At 42.3% G+C, this 14,634-nt stretch overlaps 1 protein-coding gene across 3 annotated transcripts; it reads left to right on the top strand.

The window, feature by feature from the left end:
- The first annotated feature begins 623 nt into the window (after positions 1–623).
- Positions 624–14,502, top strand: ctbp1 (C-terminal binding protein 1). 3 transcript variants are annotated; one of them, XM_068586016.1, is made up of 11 exons: positions 624–792; positions 1,654–1,702; positions 2,026–2,163; positions 7,438–7,592; positions 7,823–7,967; positions 8,058–8,264; positions 8,507–8,721; positions 9,155–9,285; positions 9,375–9,502; positions 10,579–10,696; positions 10,816–14,502. In XM_068586016.1, exons 3-11 carry the CDS (start codon positions 2,109–2,111, stop codon positions 10,988–10,990), a joined length of 1,329 nt encoding a protein of 442 aa, XP_068442117.1. In that variant the 5' UTR covers positions 624–792; positions 1,654–1,702; positions 2,026–2,108; the 3' UTR covers positions 10,991–14,502. The 3 variants fall into 3 exon arrangements, with proteins under 3 accessions (XP_068442117.1, XP_068442107.1, XP_068442127.1); XM_068586006.1 differs by having other exon boundaries at positions 626–792; positions 2,026–2,169; XM_068586026.1 differs by lacking the exons at positions 624–792; positions 1,654–1,702; positions 2,026–2,163 and adding an exon at positions 3,483–3,604.
- The last annotated feature ends 132 nt before the right edge of the window (positions 14,503–14,634 follow it).

Here is a 14,634-nt window from a genome sequence, read left to right as displayed (position 1 = left end):
ATGACAGCACATCAGGGGCCAATAGATTTGAACATTATTGTGACACCTAGTGGTTGAGTTAAGTATAAGACGTTGCATTGAAATGCATGAAGTCCAATCTGACTTTACTAACTACATGTTCTGTTGAGGGAAAAACAAAGGTTTTAACAAAAAGCGAAATATAGCTTGCTTCAACGTAATACAAATAACGTCTCTTTCCGAGGCGAATACCTTAAATGGATGTCTGAAAACTTTAATCTGCGGTTGAAGCTAAATCCACCTTTAATTTAAAGTTTAAAGTTTCACAATTGTATAAACGAAGCATGTCGCTCTGAAAAGTTTTGCACATGTGAGATTGAGATTGCCGTTCCGCCGTGGACGGTGAGGGCGCTCCTTGCAGTCCACCGATGCTTTTTCACAGACTGTCTGACCCCCCCACCAACAGGCCACTTCCTCTTTTGTCTAATTTCATGGCGATCGGGAGAGAGGGAACGCCACCGACGCACGCACACTGCCTCAGCACTCTCGAAAGAGTTTATCCGGGGTAAATAACTGACATTACTTGCAAGATTCGGTCACTGGGTTTCCAAAGTAGTTTTGCTTGAATTCAGCCATGTGGACGACTCACACGTTCCCTGTAGAATTAACCAACTGTTTAGCCCGTGGGTCAGATATTTCACATTGTAGCGCCACTCGCTGATAACAACTCGGACGAGCTGGGCTCCCCCCGCCGTTTGCAGCTCTTGCTCAGCGGCACGCTACTTAACGGCGCAGGCGTGCTAACTTTAGCAAGGCTGCAAGCGCCTGATAAATGTAGCTATGGCTTTTTTTTCTCTTGACACGCTTAACACATTTGTGGCAGCGAAATAACACCAAAATGCTGCGCGTATTCGGAGTTGGCAGGGAATTGTAGTTTTCACTAAATTAAGCTACTTAAAAGTCCTCAACTGTTTGTGTTTGGGTTTAACGCTAGCTAAGCAACATCGGCTAACTAGCCCCCGTGCTATGTGTGTAGTTAGCATCAGCTATTCAGAAGTTAATACCTTAGAACAAACGCGTTAATTATGATCGAATAGCCGCTTAATACGAACCGGATGACTTTAGTATTTGAATAAACATGTACATATGAATCACCATTCAGTACCAGAAGCGGGTTAGCTAGCAGCATTAGCTAGTTAACGGTCACTTGGGTGCTAACGAAAGGCTAATAGTAGTTACACTATTAACGTCAGGTTACTGGTACATAACTTGATATAACAGCGTCACTATTTGACCGGTGACTCCGCGGTGTAGTTTAATGTGATTGGTTATTGTGTGAGAGAGTGGTGGTTTTATCGCAAGGGAAAATAAAGTTGAACACAAAGTTGTATTTCATGATGGACAGCCGTTAACAGGTTAGATGTAGAAACACACTATGGAGATAAAGTCACTTTTACTCCTCGAGAGCCACTTCTGAATCAGTTCGGGACACACATTACCTTTTTAACTAAACTCTGTTGTCAAGAGGGGTTTCATATAATACTAGTTACATTTTATTAACATCTCTGTTTGAGTCACCCAACATGGCGATATTGTAAGAATAGTAGTCTTAACTCCATGTGTTAACCAGACACCTGTAGTGATACTGTGCCATTGACATGATCTAAAATCAATATGCTTTCTCATTGTTTACAGTGGAAACGAAATTGTCAATTTGACCGGCACAACAGACTCGGTTCTCCAGGTAAGTCACTTCTGTCTGTCCCTGGAGAAATAATCCTCTATTATCAACTTCTTGTTTTCACTTTAAATTGTGGTTTCTTCACTTGTATAGGTATCATGTCCATGTTGTAATATTAACACACACTTATACTTTTTTCATACAGACAAGAAATGTAGTTCCTTTGTAGTCCACCAAAATTCAAGATAGTTCTGGCACTTTATTTTTATTTTTTTTAACAGTTTTAATCACTATTTCTTCAGATCATGTGGAAATATAAACAAATGAACTATGATTATTCTGTTCTGTACTATCTCTTTTTGCTTGTTTTGTGTGTGTTTGTGCAGGTGAAACTAAGTGGACAACATTAAAGGCCCTCCATAGGACTTGGATCTGTTCTTCTCTGTCCCAGGTTCAGACTGCACGGTCTATGGCTCTGATGGACAAACACAAACAAGTCAAGCGGCAGAGACTTGACCGCATTTGTGAGGGTGAGATTTATACTTGTAAACAAAGTAAAAGTAAGAATTTTCCTTTATCAGGTATATTTAGTTGTTTTCATGTAAAACATTAAAATATAAAGTATACTTTGTAGGTGATCAAATCCATCAATTTGGACAGTTGGGCCCTGTATTTATGAAACATAATGATTTCAAATATGTGAAGTTGTAAAAACACCATATTTGATCTGCAACTCTGTTAACTATATAGGCAAACCATAGCGAGGGCAGATTGTTTTTCTATTTGAACTAGAAAACAATGAAATGTTTTTTTTTTCATTTAATTTTGCAAAACCATTTGCTGACAGTTTCATAATATGCTATATATTTCTGCTATATAATGGTTCATTTTAAGATATTTTCCTGCCATGCTGGGAATATTCTGGTGTTGCTGTAATTCTGTCTTCTATTTTACTTGGATGAAAGGCTAATGGTTGGCCTGCAATATTGTGAATTTACTAATGTGTTTGTATAAAGCAATGGAAGGAACTGGTGTGTGTGTGTGTGTGTGTGTGTGTGTGTGTGTGTGTGTGTGTGTGTGTGTGTGTGTGTGTGTGTGTGTGTGTGTGTGTGTGTGTGTGTGTGGGATATGTAGGTTCTTTTAGGTTTAACAATTATAATAATAAGCTCAATGTACTCACTCTGTCTGTTCAATGATAAATAAGACAAAATTCCCAGCCTAGGGCAAATTCGGCTCTCTTCTCCTCGCAGATGAATCACTATTTCACCATTTCGCTCCCTTCTTCTTCCTTGGGTTGACTGGAAGTACTTTTTTCCCCAGAACACATACATATTGCAATGTTTTTTACCAAAGTCCTCTAAGAACTCCCAACATTTGATGGTGAAGCAGGTTTGTCAATTTATATGTATTAAATTGGTACGCAAGGAACGTACGAATGGAAGCCATGCACTGTATTCCATATTGAAGAAAACAGAAACCAAGTAATTGTTATGGTGGTACACAGTCACGGATGGTACAGTTCACATTTCTAAAAGAGGCAGTATTCTGAGCTGTTGTAGAGTGGCCAGTAGATGGTGGAAATCAGACATAATGGTGTGCTAAAATGGAGGGAACAGTCTGGGTGAGTCTCTGGAGACGGGTTTGAGGGAGAGGACAAGGTGAAGGGTCGTGGCCGCAACTACAGGGAAACGGTCCAGCTGTCTCTTTAAAAAACGACAACAGCCCAAACTGCCTTCGGCCTCAGCCTCAACTATGCTAATGAGGTTAGTGCTGGTTGGCTGGCCCTCAATGGAGCTGATTGGTGATTGGAGGCTGTGCGTGGGGGAGGGTCTGGGCGGGGATGACAGCTGGGATCCAGCCAGCCAAGAGCAGGCTGACAGAGAGAGAGGGAGAAAAAAAAGAGCGATAGAGGGAGAGCAAGGGGAGAGAGAGAGGAAGACAGGCTCACAGACTTCATAATGCAAGGTTAGGCCTGGTGCTCATGTGTTTTCTATTTTGGCATGTGTTTTTGAAATTTGTGACGTGTTGGGGTAGAGATCTACGGTTTGGGTGTGGAGCAGCTATCTGTGTGCAGTTTCCCTTTTATGTTCAGCACGTATTGGTTTTGTCGCAGCCGTCAAGAAGGAACTGAATACTCGTGTGTGTGTGTGTGTGTGTGTGTATGTAGCTGCGTCTGGGTGGAGTACCGCTGCTTGCTGCATTATCATCGTTTGCTGCCCCTCCCCCCCTCACCTCTTACTCCTCCAACTGCGGCCAGAGGGAGAGAGAAGAGGAGGAGGGAGTGAGGGGAAAGAAAGGGAGAGGGAGGGAGAATGAATGAATCACTGAATGAATTGTATTGTGTGTGCGGCCATGCTTGCGCTTAGTAGGCCTCGGGTATGCCAGTGTCCTATACTCAAATTACTCTTTGTGTAGGCCTACTTGTATATTTCCAGAACTACTTTTTCAGAGGGGTCTTTGTGGTGAATCTCTTTAGTTTTTTTTCTACATAGTAAGCGTCTCTTTGTGCGTTCAGCGTGTAGCAGTAGGCCTGTTAGCATTCTTGAGCCATCTGCAATAATTGTGAATCACACCGCTAAATGGAGTGCAATAGAGAAGTACATTGTAATACATATTTATACCTGTACCAGGCTGTATGTTTTTCTTAATTTATGTGTGCTGTTCATGCAACGTAAGAGGAAGTGTTCACAAATATTTGTTTTCCACTCTCGGCTACCAGCTCCCTTCCCTCCTCTGCAGTCTCACCATTACCTCCTGCCCTCTGTCCAAGTAAATGTTCCAGCGAGACGCACTCCCCCACCCTGACACACACACACACACACACACACACACACACCTGTCACACAGCAGGGGCAAGATAGTGTTTACTAGTTCATGTGTGGGGCCAGTCGAAGCCAAGAACTGCAGGGAGGGAGAGCTGTAAAGTATTTGCAGATATAACGGTATCAATTTCTCCTCATTTAATACCAATGCATTGGCAGAAATGTGGCATTTAGTTGTGTTTGACATGCCCCGTTTCCTTTGTTGGAATGATGCTAAGGGACCACGGTGCACATTGGCCAAGTATGCAGATGTTCGTCGGTAAGGTGTGTGTGAATATGAGAAAGGGGAGAACCAGAAAAATAGGAAGAGGGACTCTTGCAGACAGGAGAATTTAGGTCATGACTCAGACCCCCTCATGAACCCCCACCGCCTGCTCTCCTAGACCCGCAGTTTTCTCCACCCCTCCCCCAGCCGCCACACTCCATCACCTCTTCCCTTGTCGTCCACCGTGCGTGTGTGCTTCTCTCATACAGTAGCGGGTCATCTTTCTACACTTCAGCATCATTATCAAAAATGTAACTTTCCCCCTTATGGGTGGTCGAAGGATCCGAGTTGAACAGAGATGCATCAATGAAAGCTAGATGGTGTTTACTGGTTCCAGGTTCAACAGAGCTGGAGTTCAATACCAAATAGGCAAGGATGCTGGACACTTGTCACAGATTTAGGATTCCACACTACTACGTTTTAGTTTAAAACAATGGTTTTAAAACGAACACTCTCTGTCCGCACCAACATTTCAGCATCGTTTGCACAAGAAAGACTGAAAACAAATCGCATCACTATTCACATACATTGGGCATGCGGGTGCTGGTGTAAAGAAAATCCGACAGAGTATTATTGTAGTCTTGAATAATAATTGGTAGAGATTGATACTTTCTCTAAACTCTTAATCAAAAACTCAGACATATTTCACTTAAAATTCGAAATGTTTAGTTGAGTTTCATTAGTTTCAAGGCTGCAGGTCTTGCTCGGTCACTCTGCATTTGTCTGAAGTAGATTGTTTTGTGCAATAGTTGGGTTGACTGCTTTGTTGCATGTAGCAATGGATAATAAGTAAGACAAATTCCTATAGATTTACACACATCACATTTACATCAAAATAAACACTTTCATATCAAAGTTTACTAGATTATTGGTGAATAGGTTTGGTCAACACGCATCTCTCACTCACTTGTTTTTTGTCCCACTTGTCGCTCTGCTGTTTGCTGAAGTCTTTGTCACACTGGAGAGCTATTACTGCTTTTGTTGGTTTACAGTTTGTGTGGACTTCACAATAGTTGTGTGGTTCTAACGAAGCATTAATAAGAAAAGGAAAGTTTGCAATTGTTTGTACATCGCCCTCCACAAACCGTTACTTAAAACGCCTGCTCCATAGGGGCTGAACATGACGCTTGCTAACTGCTCCAATAACAGCTGCTTCCTCTACATGTAGGAAGTACTATTATGAAATACAGAATTTAACTGCACAACAGCTGCTTGTAAAGACAATATGGTCAGCAATGCCTGTAATCAATATCTATGTTAAATTTACCTGGTAGTCAATTCGAAAATCAAGGCTGTTGTTGTTTGTGTTCTTCCAGAAAAGGGTCAAGTGACGGGGGTGACAAATGGTGGAAGAATACGTCGTGATTTAAGGCCCAATCAAATTGCGAATGCTGGAGTCAACCTCATGCGGTTGGTTACTCCGGAGTTTCCAAATGTATCTAACTTATAATAGGGATGGATATTGTTTTGTTTTTTCCCGATACCGGTGCTAAAACGATACTTTTAAAAGAATACCATTGCCTAAACGGTTCCTGAACCGATTCTTTAAAAAAAAGCACAAAACGACAATTGCAGACATTAAACGCTTTTTTTTTATTGCCAAGACTTCAAATTGAACAATATATTAATGTTTTAAAGTATACTATAAATATAAATCAATACAAGACACTTGACTTCAAACTTTTTAACTTCAAACTATAAACAATATATTTAAAAAAAGAACAAACACAAGTTTCAGGGGACCTGATGGGACCGTGTGCAGCAGAACTCGACTCAGAAACAGTTGGATTCTCCAAACTCTGCTGCTTTACTGGACTACACGTCGGCACTGGGAGAGCTTTTCTAAGCCAGACGGAGCTGCTCTTAAATTCAATAAACACCAAATGAACCAAAGAACAAACGTCTCTTAATAATCTCAGTGAAGTTTATAGTTATCGTTTGGAGTCTTTTCCCTCTCTAGAAACTCTGCAGCTTTCTTGTCCAGATTCCTGCATTTTCAACAGATGTATCTCCAACAAAGTTAGGTGGAGAAAACGGAGCTTTTCTCTCTTGGAGTTCGGCTCTTCTTCTTTACACACAATTGTTTTGTTGCATTTGTTGCACGTTGAGTTGTTTGCATCTTTTTTTGCGAAATTCAGCCACATTTTTACCATTTACCTTTTTGGCATTTTCTCTGTTAAAAGGTTGATGGCTAGTTCGCTAATGTAGCTATACAAACGATAAGCTATTGTTACCAGTTGCCAGGACGGAGTCATCACAGTAGTGTGAAAAATAGTATTTAAATCGTCTGGTCGACGTGGTCTGGTTGGCAATGGTTGCATAGGCTTTTGGTACCCAACCCTACTTATGGAGCGTTTTTAAAGGTTTCGGGGCTTTAAAACGTTGGTAAACGTAGCAAAAGCTATGCATGAAAACATTGTAGTATTGACATGGTCTTTTACACATGTACCATAGAAAATAAAGAAATTATGCTCTGTTAATCCACTTGGGAAAATTATTTTCTGCATTAAAACCATCCTTGATAATTAAGGAGCAGTGTGCTGTCGTGAGGCGCCGGGGAGCAACTGAGAGTTTAGTGTCTTGCGCAGAAAATGATATGTTATAATGTGTTCAAATGTAATCTTGTAAATGTAGTTTTAGCTGACAAACAATCTATGTTTTTGATTAAAAGATGTGTTCATTTGCCTCTGATGTTATCCTGCTTGACTCAGGTATCCGACCCCCCATCTTGAACGGGCCAATGCACCCGCGGCCCCTGGTTGCCCTGCTGGACGGGCGCGACTGCACTGTGGAAATGCCCATCCTCAAAGATGTGGCCACAGTGGCCTTCTGCGATGCCCAGTCCACACAAGAGATTCATGAGAAGGTAGAAAAGACACACACACACACGTCTATACCGTGATCCGAATCCATGAGGATTCATATCCTTATTTTACTAGTATGTAGTTTGAAAATAATTAAGATCTGCCCAAAAAGCTGCCTCGTTTTATTATATCAAGCAGAACTGTCTCCCTCACATCGTCAGTTCCTCACAGTTGTTGAAGTTAAGTTTTATGTGATTTTTAAAATGATTTTTGATGCATGTGTCTTCTGTAGGTGCTCAATGAGGCAGTTGCTGCCCTTCTCTACCACACCATCACTCTCTCCAGAGATGACTTGGAAAAGTTTAAAGGCCTTCGTGTTATTGTCAGAATTGGCTCGGGCTTCGACAACGTTGACATCAAAGCAGCTGCCGAGCTCGGTGAGTGGGCAGAACTTTAAACATATTATCTGCACAGAGTAACACACAGAGATATTAATATGTATGTTCTACTTTTAATCGGTCATCCAGGCATAGCAGTCTGTAACGTGCCAGCATCGTCTGTGGAGGAGACAGCCGACACTTCGCTATGTCTGATCCTCAACCTGTACAGGCGAGTCACCTGGATGCACCAGGCCCTCAGGGAGGGAACCCGTGCCTCGAGTGTGGAGCAGATCAGGGAGGTAGCTGGTGGTGCAGCCCGTATCCGGGGGGAGACGCTGGGCATCATCGGACTAGGTGAGTGAAGAGTGTGGACTTGGGTGTCTAAATGTGTTCGGGAGCACTTTTGCCAGTTATTCTAACATTTCCTTAAATCAGAGGTTATTTTTGAATAAGGTTTTTTGGTTCTCGACTGCTTTAGGAGCTCTGATTAATTTAAGCTTGACAGATGGTCAGAACAGGCAGATTTTTTATTTTATTTCCAACAAAGGCGCTACAGCAGCATGTTGATAATCTTACCATCTCTCTTTGTTTTCCAGGACGTGTTGGCCAAGCAGTGGCTCTGCGGGCTAAAGCCTTTGGATTCGGCGTCATTTTTTATGACCCTTACCTGCCTGATGGGGTGGAGCGTTCTCTGGGCCTGCAGCGCATGGCCACTCTGCAGGACCTGCTTATCCACTCTGACTGCGTATCCCTCCACTGCAGCCTCAACGAGCACAACCACCATCTCATTAATGACTTCACCATCAAACAGGTGTGTGCGTGAACTCTGAATATGCCAAACAAAAATGCATCAGCTAGGTAATTTAATCCTTTAGCAGCATGACCATTTCTTAATGTAATCATGCTTTTTTTGTTTAACCGCGTAAAAACAGATAAAGAAATGTTCTGCATCCTGTCAAGTTTAATATGCAGAACCTTGAACCGTCTATATTATCATCCAGAAAATCTGCAAGCTTAAACATTGAGAGCAAGAATTGGCATTCTGTTTTTACACGCCGCTTAAAATCCCGACTCAAACATTTGGCTGACAATGTTGAAGCTCAGTTGTATAGAAAGTCTAGAACATTGATGTTTGGCTATAACCAGTAGTTGCATCCATATTTTAGGACAGTCTGTATTACAGATGAGAAGAAATTGCCTGCTCTCCATGGTTTAAGCATACTGTTACTAATTCTGTGATACAGATGCGTCAGGGAGCCTTCCTGGTGAACACGTCAAGAGGCGGTCTGGTCGACGAGAAAGCATTGGCTCAGGCCTTGAAAGAGGGCCGGATACGAGGGGCTGCCCTGGACGTCCATGAGACGGAACCTTTCAGGTAACCATGATACTCAAGTGACACCCAATAGCTGTGGCTGATACACAACCTCATCACTCTTCTCTAACAACTTTTTCCTTTCTGAACAGTTTTTCAACAGGCCCTCTGAAGGATGCCCCCAATTTAATCTGTACTCCGCACACATCCTGGTACAGTGAGCAGGCCTCCGTAGAGGCTCGCGAGGAGGCAGCCAGGGAGGTTCGTCGCGCCATCACTGGTAAGACACTTCTCACTGAGCAGGATCAAGCCTCTTTCATTTAAATAAATTGAGTGATACATTATAGATGCAGTAGATTGGAACTACACAAATTCAACTCCACTGCAAGTTGTAATGTTTTCATTCTCTGAAAAAACTAATTTGTTGGAGTGTGTACAACATTGATGGTGATTTACTTCATCATAGGGCTCTACTGAGTGGTTAAAAGCCTCAAAGCTTCAGTCACGTTGACATTGGTTTGCTGCGCAGCTTCAGTTCTCTTTCTTCCTTTTTAATTGAAGATGAACAGATTTTAATTTTGCACAGTTGCAGATCCAAATAAGGCTACTCTAATGTTATGGATATTATACTATTTGTAGATTTTCTTATCAAATAAGAGAGCAAACATTTGACCGCAGTGAAAATGTAGTTTTTGAAACCTAGACGTCAACAAATCTTGATTGATGCAGAGTATTTTGATAGATACACATTTTTTGGGAATGATTATGTTTATCTTTTTTGATTCAATGTTGTTGTTTTTTTTTACTTCAAAATGCTCTGGAGTTATTGGCAATATTTGGATCACACAAGTTGGAAACAATCCTACAAAGCCTCCACTCCAATCTAATATTCATACTATTCACGACTGAGCCAGTTTTTAAGCGGTACCTGTAAGTTATCTTCACATCTCCGCTCTGTTTGGTGTCTGTGGGAAGTCCTCAACTGTGAAACGTGAAATCGGAGGATAATAATGATCATGCAGAATAAATGCATGGGAGAAATAGTTATTCGTGTAGCCTTATCTTTATCTGCAACCCCAGAAACACTGCGTTTTTTACAGTACAACAAATAGACTGCGCAGTATTCAAATGCCGATTTTAGAATTTTACAGTCAACATTATGAATGTAGCATCGAACTATTCAGTACAGCACTACAACATATGAAAAGTTGATTATTTGGTCTAAACCGACAAAACAGAGTTGTCTTGGGAATTCAGATTAAGGTACAGCCCTGAAATTGATCAGGTAGTAAAAAATAAAAGACAGTTTTTCCCCAGAAAACCTCTGAGTAACACAACCTGTTTTCCCCACTCAAGGGCGAATCCCCGACAGTCTGAAGAACTGCGTTAATAAGGAGTATCTGATGGCAGCCTCTCAGTGGCCAAGCATGGAGGCAGCCGCTGTTCACTCAGAACTTAATGGAACCACTTACAGGTGAGAGAAGTGGATGTAGAAGATGATACTGGACAGGGTAACACTTCAGGATTTTCAAAAGATTATTTTTCTTTTTTAAATCAAGACGCTATCGTATTTTTTGTTCATCTGTGTTTCAGATTTCCTGGTCTGATCAATGTTGCAGCAGCAGGGGGTCTCCCAGGAGCTGGTGGAGGGGTTGAAAGCCTCGTTTCAGGAACCCTACCACACGGCATCACCCCGGTCTCCCACCCCCCTCACGCCCCTTCCCCTAATAAGGCCGAAGCCGACAGAGACATCCCCTCTGACCAATAGCCCCCCTGCTGCCACCAGCACATTCCGTCGCCTCTGGAAACCCCCCGCCCCCCACCTCCCAGCATCAGACACAGCCCGCCCCTCCAGTACACCGGCAGCGCCAGTTTGACCTGATGTGGATCTACACAGTCTTGTTCCTCAGATCACATAACCAGCCCAGGAGTGACCTATCCACAGCTAGCCCCATCCCACCCACACCCTCAGAATACACACACACACACACATGCACACACACACCTCCATACCTCCATCCCTGTCACCATCTCACCCACCCGCCTGCCATCCCCCTCTCCCTTTCACTCCCCCACAATGTCAGCAATAACTGTGTTCTCAAGGATTCAATGATTGGATTGGTTTATATCCTTAGTTGGCTGTTGTTTTAATGGAAAGTTGCCCTGTTGTGATTCTAGGTGTTGTTTGTTTGTAAAAAAAGAAAAAAAAAATATGATATAGCATTTCTGACATGAGGCTTTACAGTCCACTGCCTCCTGCAGTCCTCCTCTGACCGACCAGTAGAGGCACAGAGGCAGATAGGTCGAAGCCCCCCTTTGTACATTAATGGCTCATGTTACTGCTCTTTTCTTCTTCTTCTTCTTCTTCTTCTCTTTTTTTCACTCTCCTCCACTTTTTCCTGTGATGGGGCAAATGTGTACTAAAGTAAACAAGACAGAATCACAAACCATGCATCCTGTCCTCCCCACCCGGCGTCTATCTACCCCTCAGCTCTGTTTGGCCCTTAGCTCCCCTTGGCACTGTCGTCCGCTGGCTCAGCAGAGGGATCTGTAATGCAGTCAGCGTGGAGCTCCATCAGACTGTAAAGTTTTTGTATCTGCTCAGCTCGTACTCCTATGGTGATACCCAACATCCTTTGCCACCTTTTACTGCTGTGGTCGTCTAGTTTTAGGACAGTCCATGCTGTATTTAGACATGCTTGGCCCTTATGGATTGTTTTGTCATGAGATAATAGTGTTATATCAGAGAGCCGCTGGCCTTGAATTTGCAGGCCTCGCCAGCAGAGGGTGCTGTCTGACCGCTCAGCTGTGTGCGGAGAGTTGCACGCAGCGCAGCTACTTTCAGTCACGGTTAGCTGTAGTGATGAAAAACACGATCACACACTGCCAACATTCAGAACACAGGATGGGTGACGAGGGATTGTCTACCGCCTTATTGTTTTTTAAGATCTCACTGCATCCCACCACCACCCTGCATCCCCCCACCCTCCACTCCTCTCACTGTCATGGCCCACCCTACTCATCTGCTCATGAACCAGTATGCATCCATCAATTCCTTTAAGCGTGAGGGGACAGTAGAGTTTAGTTTCCCTGTAGGAGCAAGGGGACAGTGTTCTTGCATGCTGGCTTTGTTAATGACAGTGGTGTGTGGGTGGGGACATGAGTGTGTGTGTGGGTCTGTATGCGTGTTTGTATGTTTCCTCACCCTGTTACGATAACAAGCTATTGTCTTTCCAAAGGAATAGTCCCTAGGAGTAACTCTTTAACGCTGTTGCCCTGGTGTCAAGGGAACACCTTTCTAGTACCTCAGTAACAGATATTGAATGTACCGTGCATACCCTTTTATTTTTTGTACAGATTTTCTAGATACTTCTTTACTGTTCTTTACCAGAAGGGTTGTGAAATTGTAGCAGTAATGATACAATAAAAAAAAAAAAAAAACGTTGCCCCCATGAACTGAATTGACAAAATCCTTTTAGGTTCGCTATAGGTCACTGAATACTCAGGCTTCGAAACCAATGCGTATCTCTTTGCCGCTTACTTTTATTTCTTCATTGGGGAAATTTCAGCACAACGCTTTCCCATTCTTAAACTTCAGACTGTAGTTACTGTGTTTCGACCTCCATCTTACTGGCTATTGAAAAAGGAGAAAACAAATGGCGGTCGTCGTGGTATGCTCGTTTTTTTGTGTTTTTTTTTTTTTTTTTTTTTTAGAAGTAGGTGCAGTTTTGTTTTACTTCCCCCTTCATTGTCAGTCTGCTCTATCTATAGTGCATGTGAGGTATTTTTTTTAAGGGAAATACTATTGGCTTAATGAATTTGTGTCATCTTGCTGTTTCCCTCTGCTCCTCGGCCTTTTCCCTCTCAGAGTGTTTTCAACACGAGTTGCCATTTTTGTCGTGGTCAGTTTCCAGTGATGTACAGTTTCCCCTCAGAGTCTATGAGAGACATGGAGCGTGTCTGAGATGCTAGGCTCCTCTGTCATGTGATGAGTATATATTTTTAAAAATAACCCCCATAGTTCAGAATATGAGCATAATAGTAATCTTAAATTTTGCTGTTGATTATATATATATTTTTCAGTTCAGCAGTGCACTGTTATGAAAAGCATTCTGTTTTATTGTAGGATTTCATTTTTATGGATATGCTGTCTGTGTTCTACATGTTGTACTGAAACATTTTGGAGAAAAAACAAGAGATCCCTCTACTGGTGATTTTTTTTTTTTATTTAATTTTTTTATTTGTCTTATCCCAACTGTCTTTTCCAGCTGATATCCTCTGGGCCTTACTTATTCTCTCCCTGTAAAAATAGCTGTTATAGAAAGCCGCCATGGAACCACTCACTGCCTTAATACAGTTGACCACAGTAGGTAAAGTCAGGAGACACATCCAGCCGAAAAGAACGGGCCACAATCGAGACTGTTCCGCAAAAAGCTCCTCACACCCCGCCGGGCCTAAATCTGCAGCACGTTGCATTTATTTTTCACATTTAGCCTCGTTTTGGACTCGAATGCAAAAAAACTCCAATGCGCCTAAATTTAAGATGTTATATTTTTCTTTTTGAACTGACTAGTTCAAGTCAGCCCGGCACCATGTTTTGTGCGCAGGCTAACATAAGCACAGTGTGTAATGCTCACAAAGCCACAGCTGATATTTCACTCTTGGGTGTGAGAATGCCCCCACCCACCACTACCACCCTGGGGCTCTTAAAGCATCTTTCACAGTGCTGCCAGAGCCCCAGTGGGGCTGGGAGGGGGAGGAGGGCATAGTGGACACTGGTGTGGTCTGTCAAAAAAAAAAAGCAGAAAATTACGATGAGAATCGGTCACTTTTTCTCTCTCAGGGTTCAAATGCACACATATCCTCCAGCAGTCACCCTCTGTCATGTCTCATGTCCCATGTACCAAGTTTTCTGCCCCCATGTAGAACAACCTCCTGTGTTTTTAGAAACCGCTCTCCCCTTTTGTGCACAGGTCTGAACTTCTTTTTTTTCTGTTTTGCTTTTTTTTGGCACTGACATTTAACCATCTAACAAGGAATGAATGAATGTTTGGAAGTGAACGTGTAATGTTAAAATTGGGAAATGTATTTTTACAACATGTGAACATTTTTTTCCACTCACTCTCAGTGTGAATTGATTTTTGTTTTCTTTCACCAGACTGCAAAAAAAAAAAAAAAAAGTTCTCCTGTAACTAGGCTCTTAAGCTTTATTTTTGTTTTGTTTACTTTTTTATTAGAAACAATCATGTTTGTGATGGTAACTTCCGATGGTAAACTCCACACCGTATTTTAATAAAATCTTAAAAATTAAACATTTGCTCTTGTTACCTTTCAAAGAGATATCATTTCTACACTGGTACCGAATATCCCGTTGTGTACTGAACCTTTCACTCTGCCTTTTTGTTTATTTAA

This window comes from Clinocottus analis, unplaced genomic scaffold, assembly GCF_023055335.1.
Source record: "Clinocottus analis isolate CAN_PGR_092001 unplaced genomic scaffold, fCliAna1.0.p SCAF_10, whole genome shotgun sequence".
Taxonomy (NCBI): Eukaryota; Metazoa; Chordata; class Actinopteri; order Perciformes; family Cottidae; genus Clinocottus; species Clinocottus analis.
This window is presented reverse-complemented; position numbering and strand designations above follow the sequence as displayed.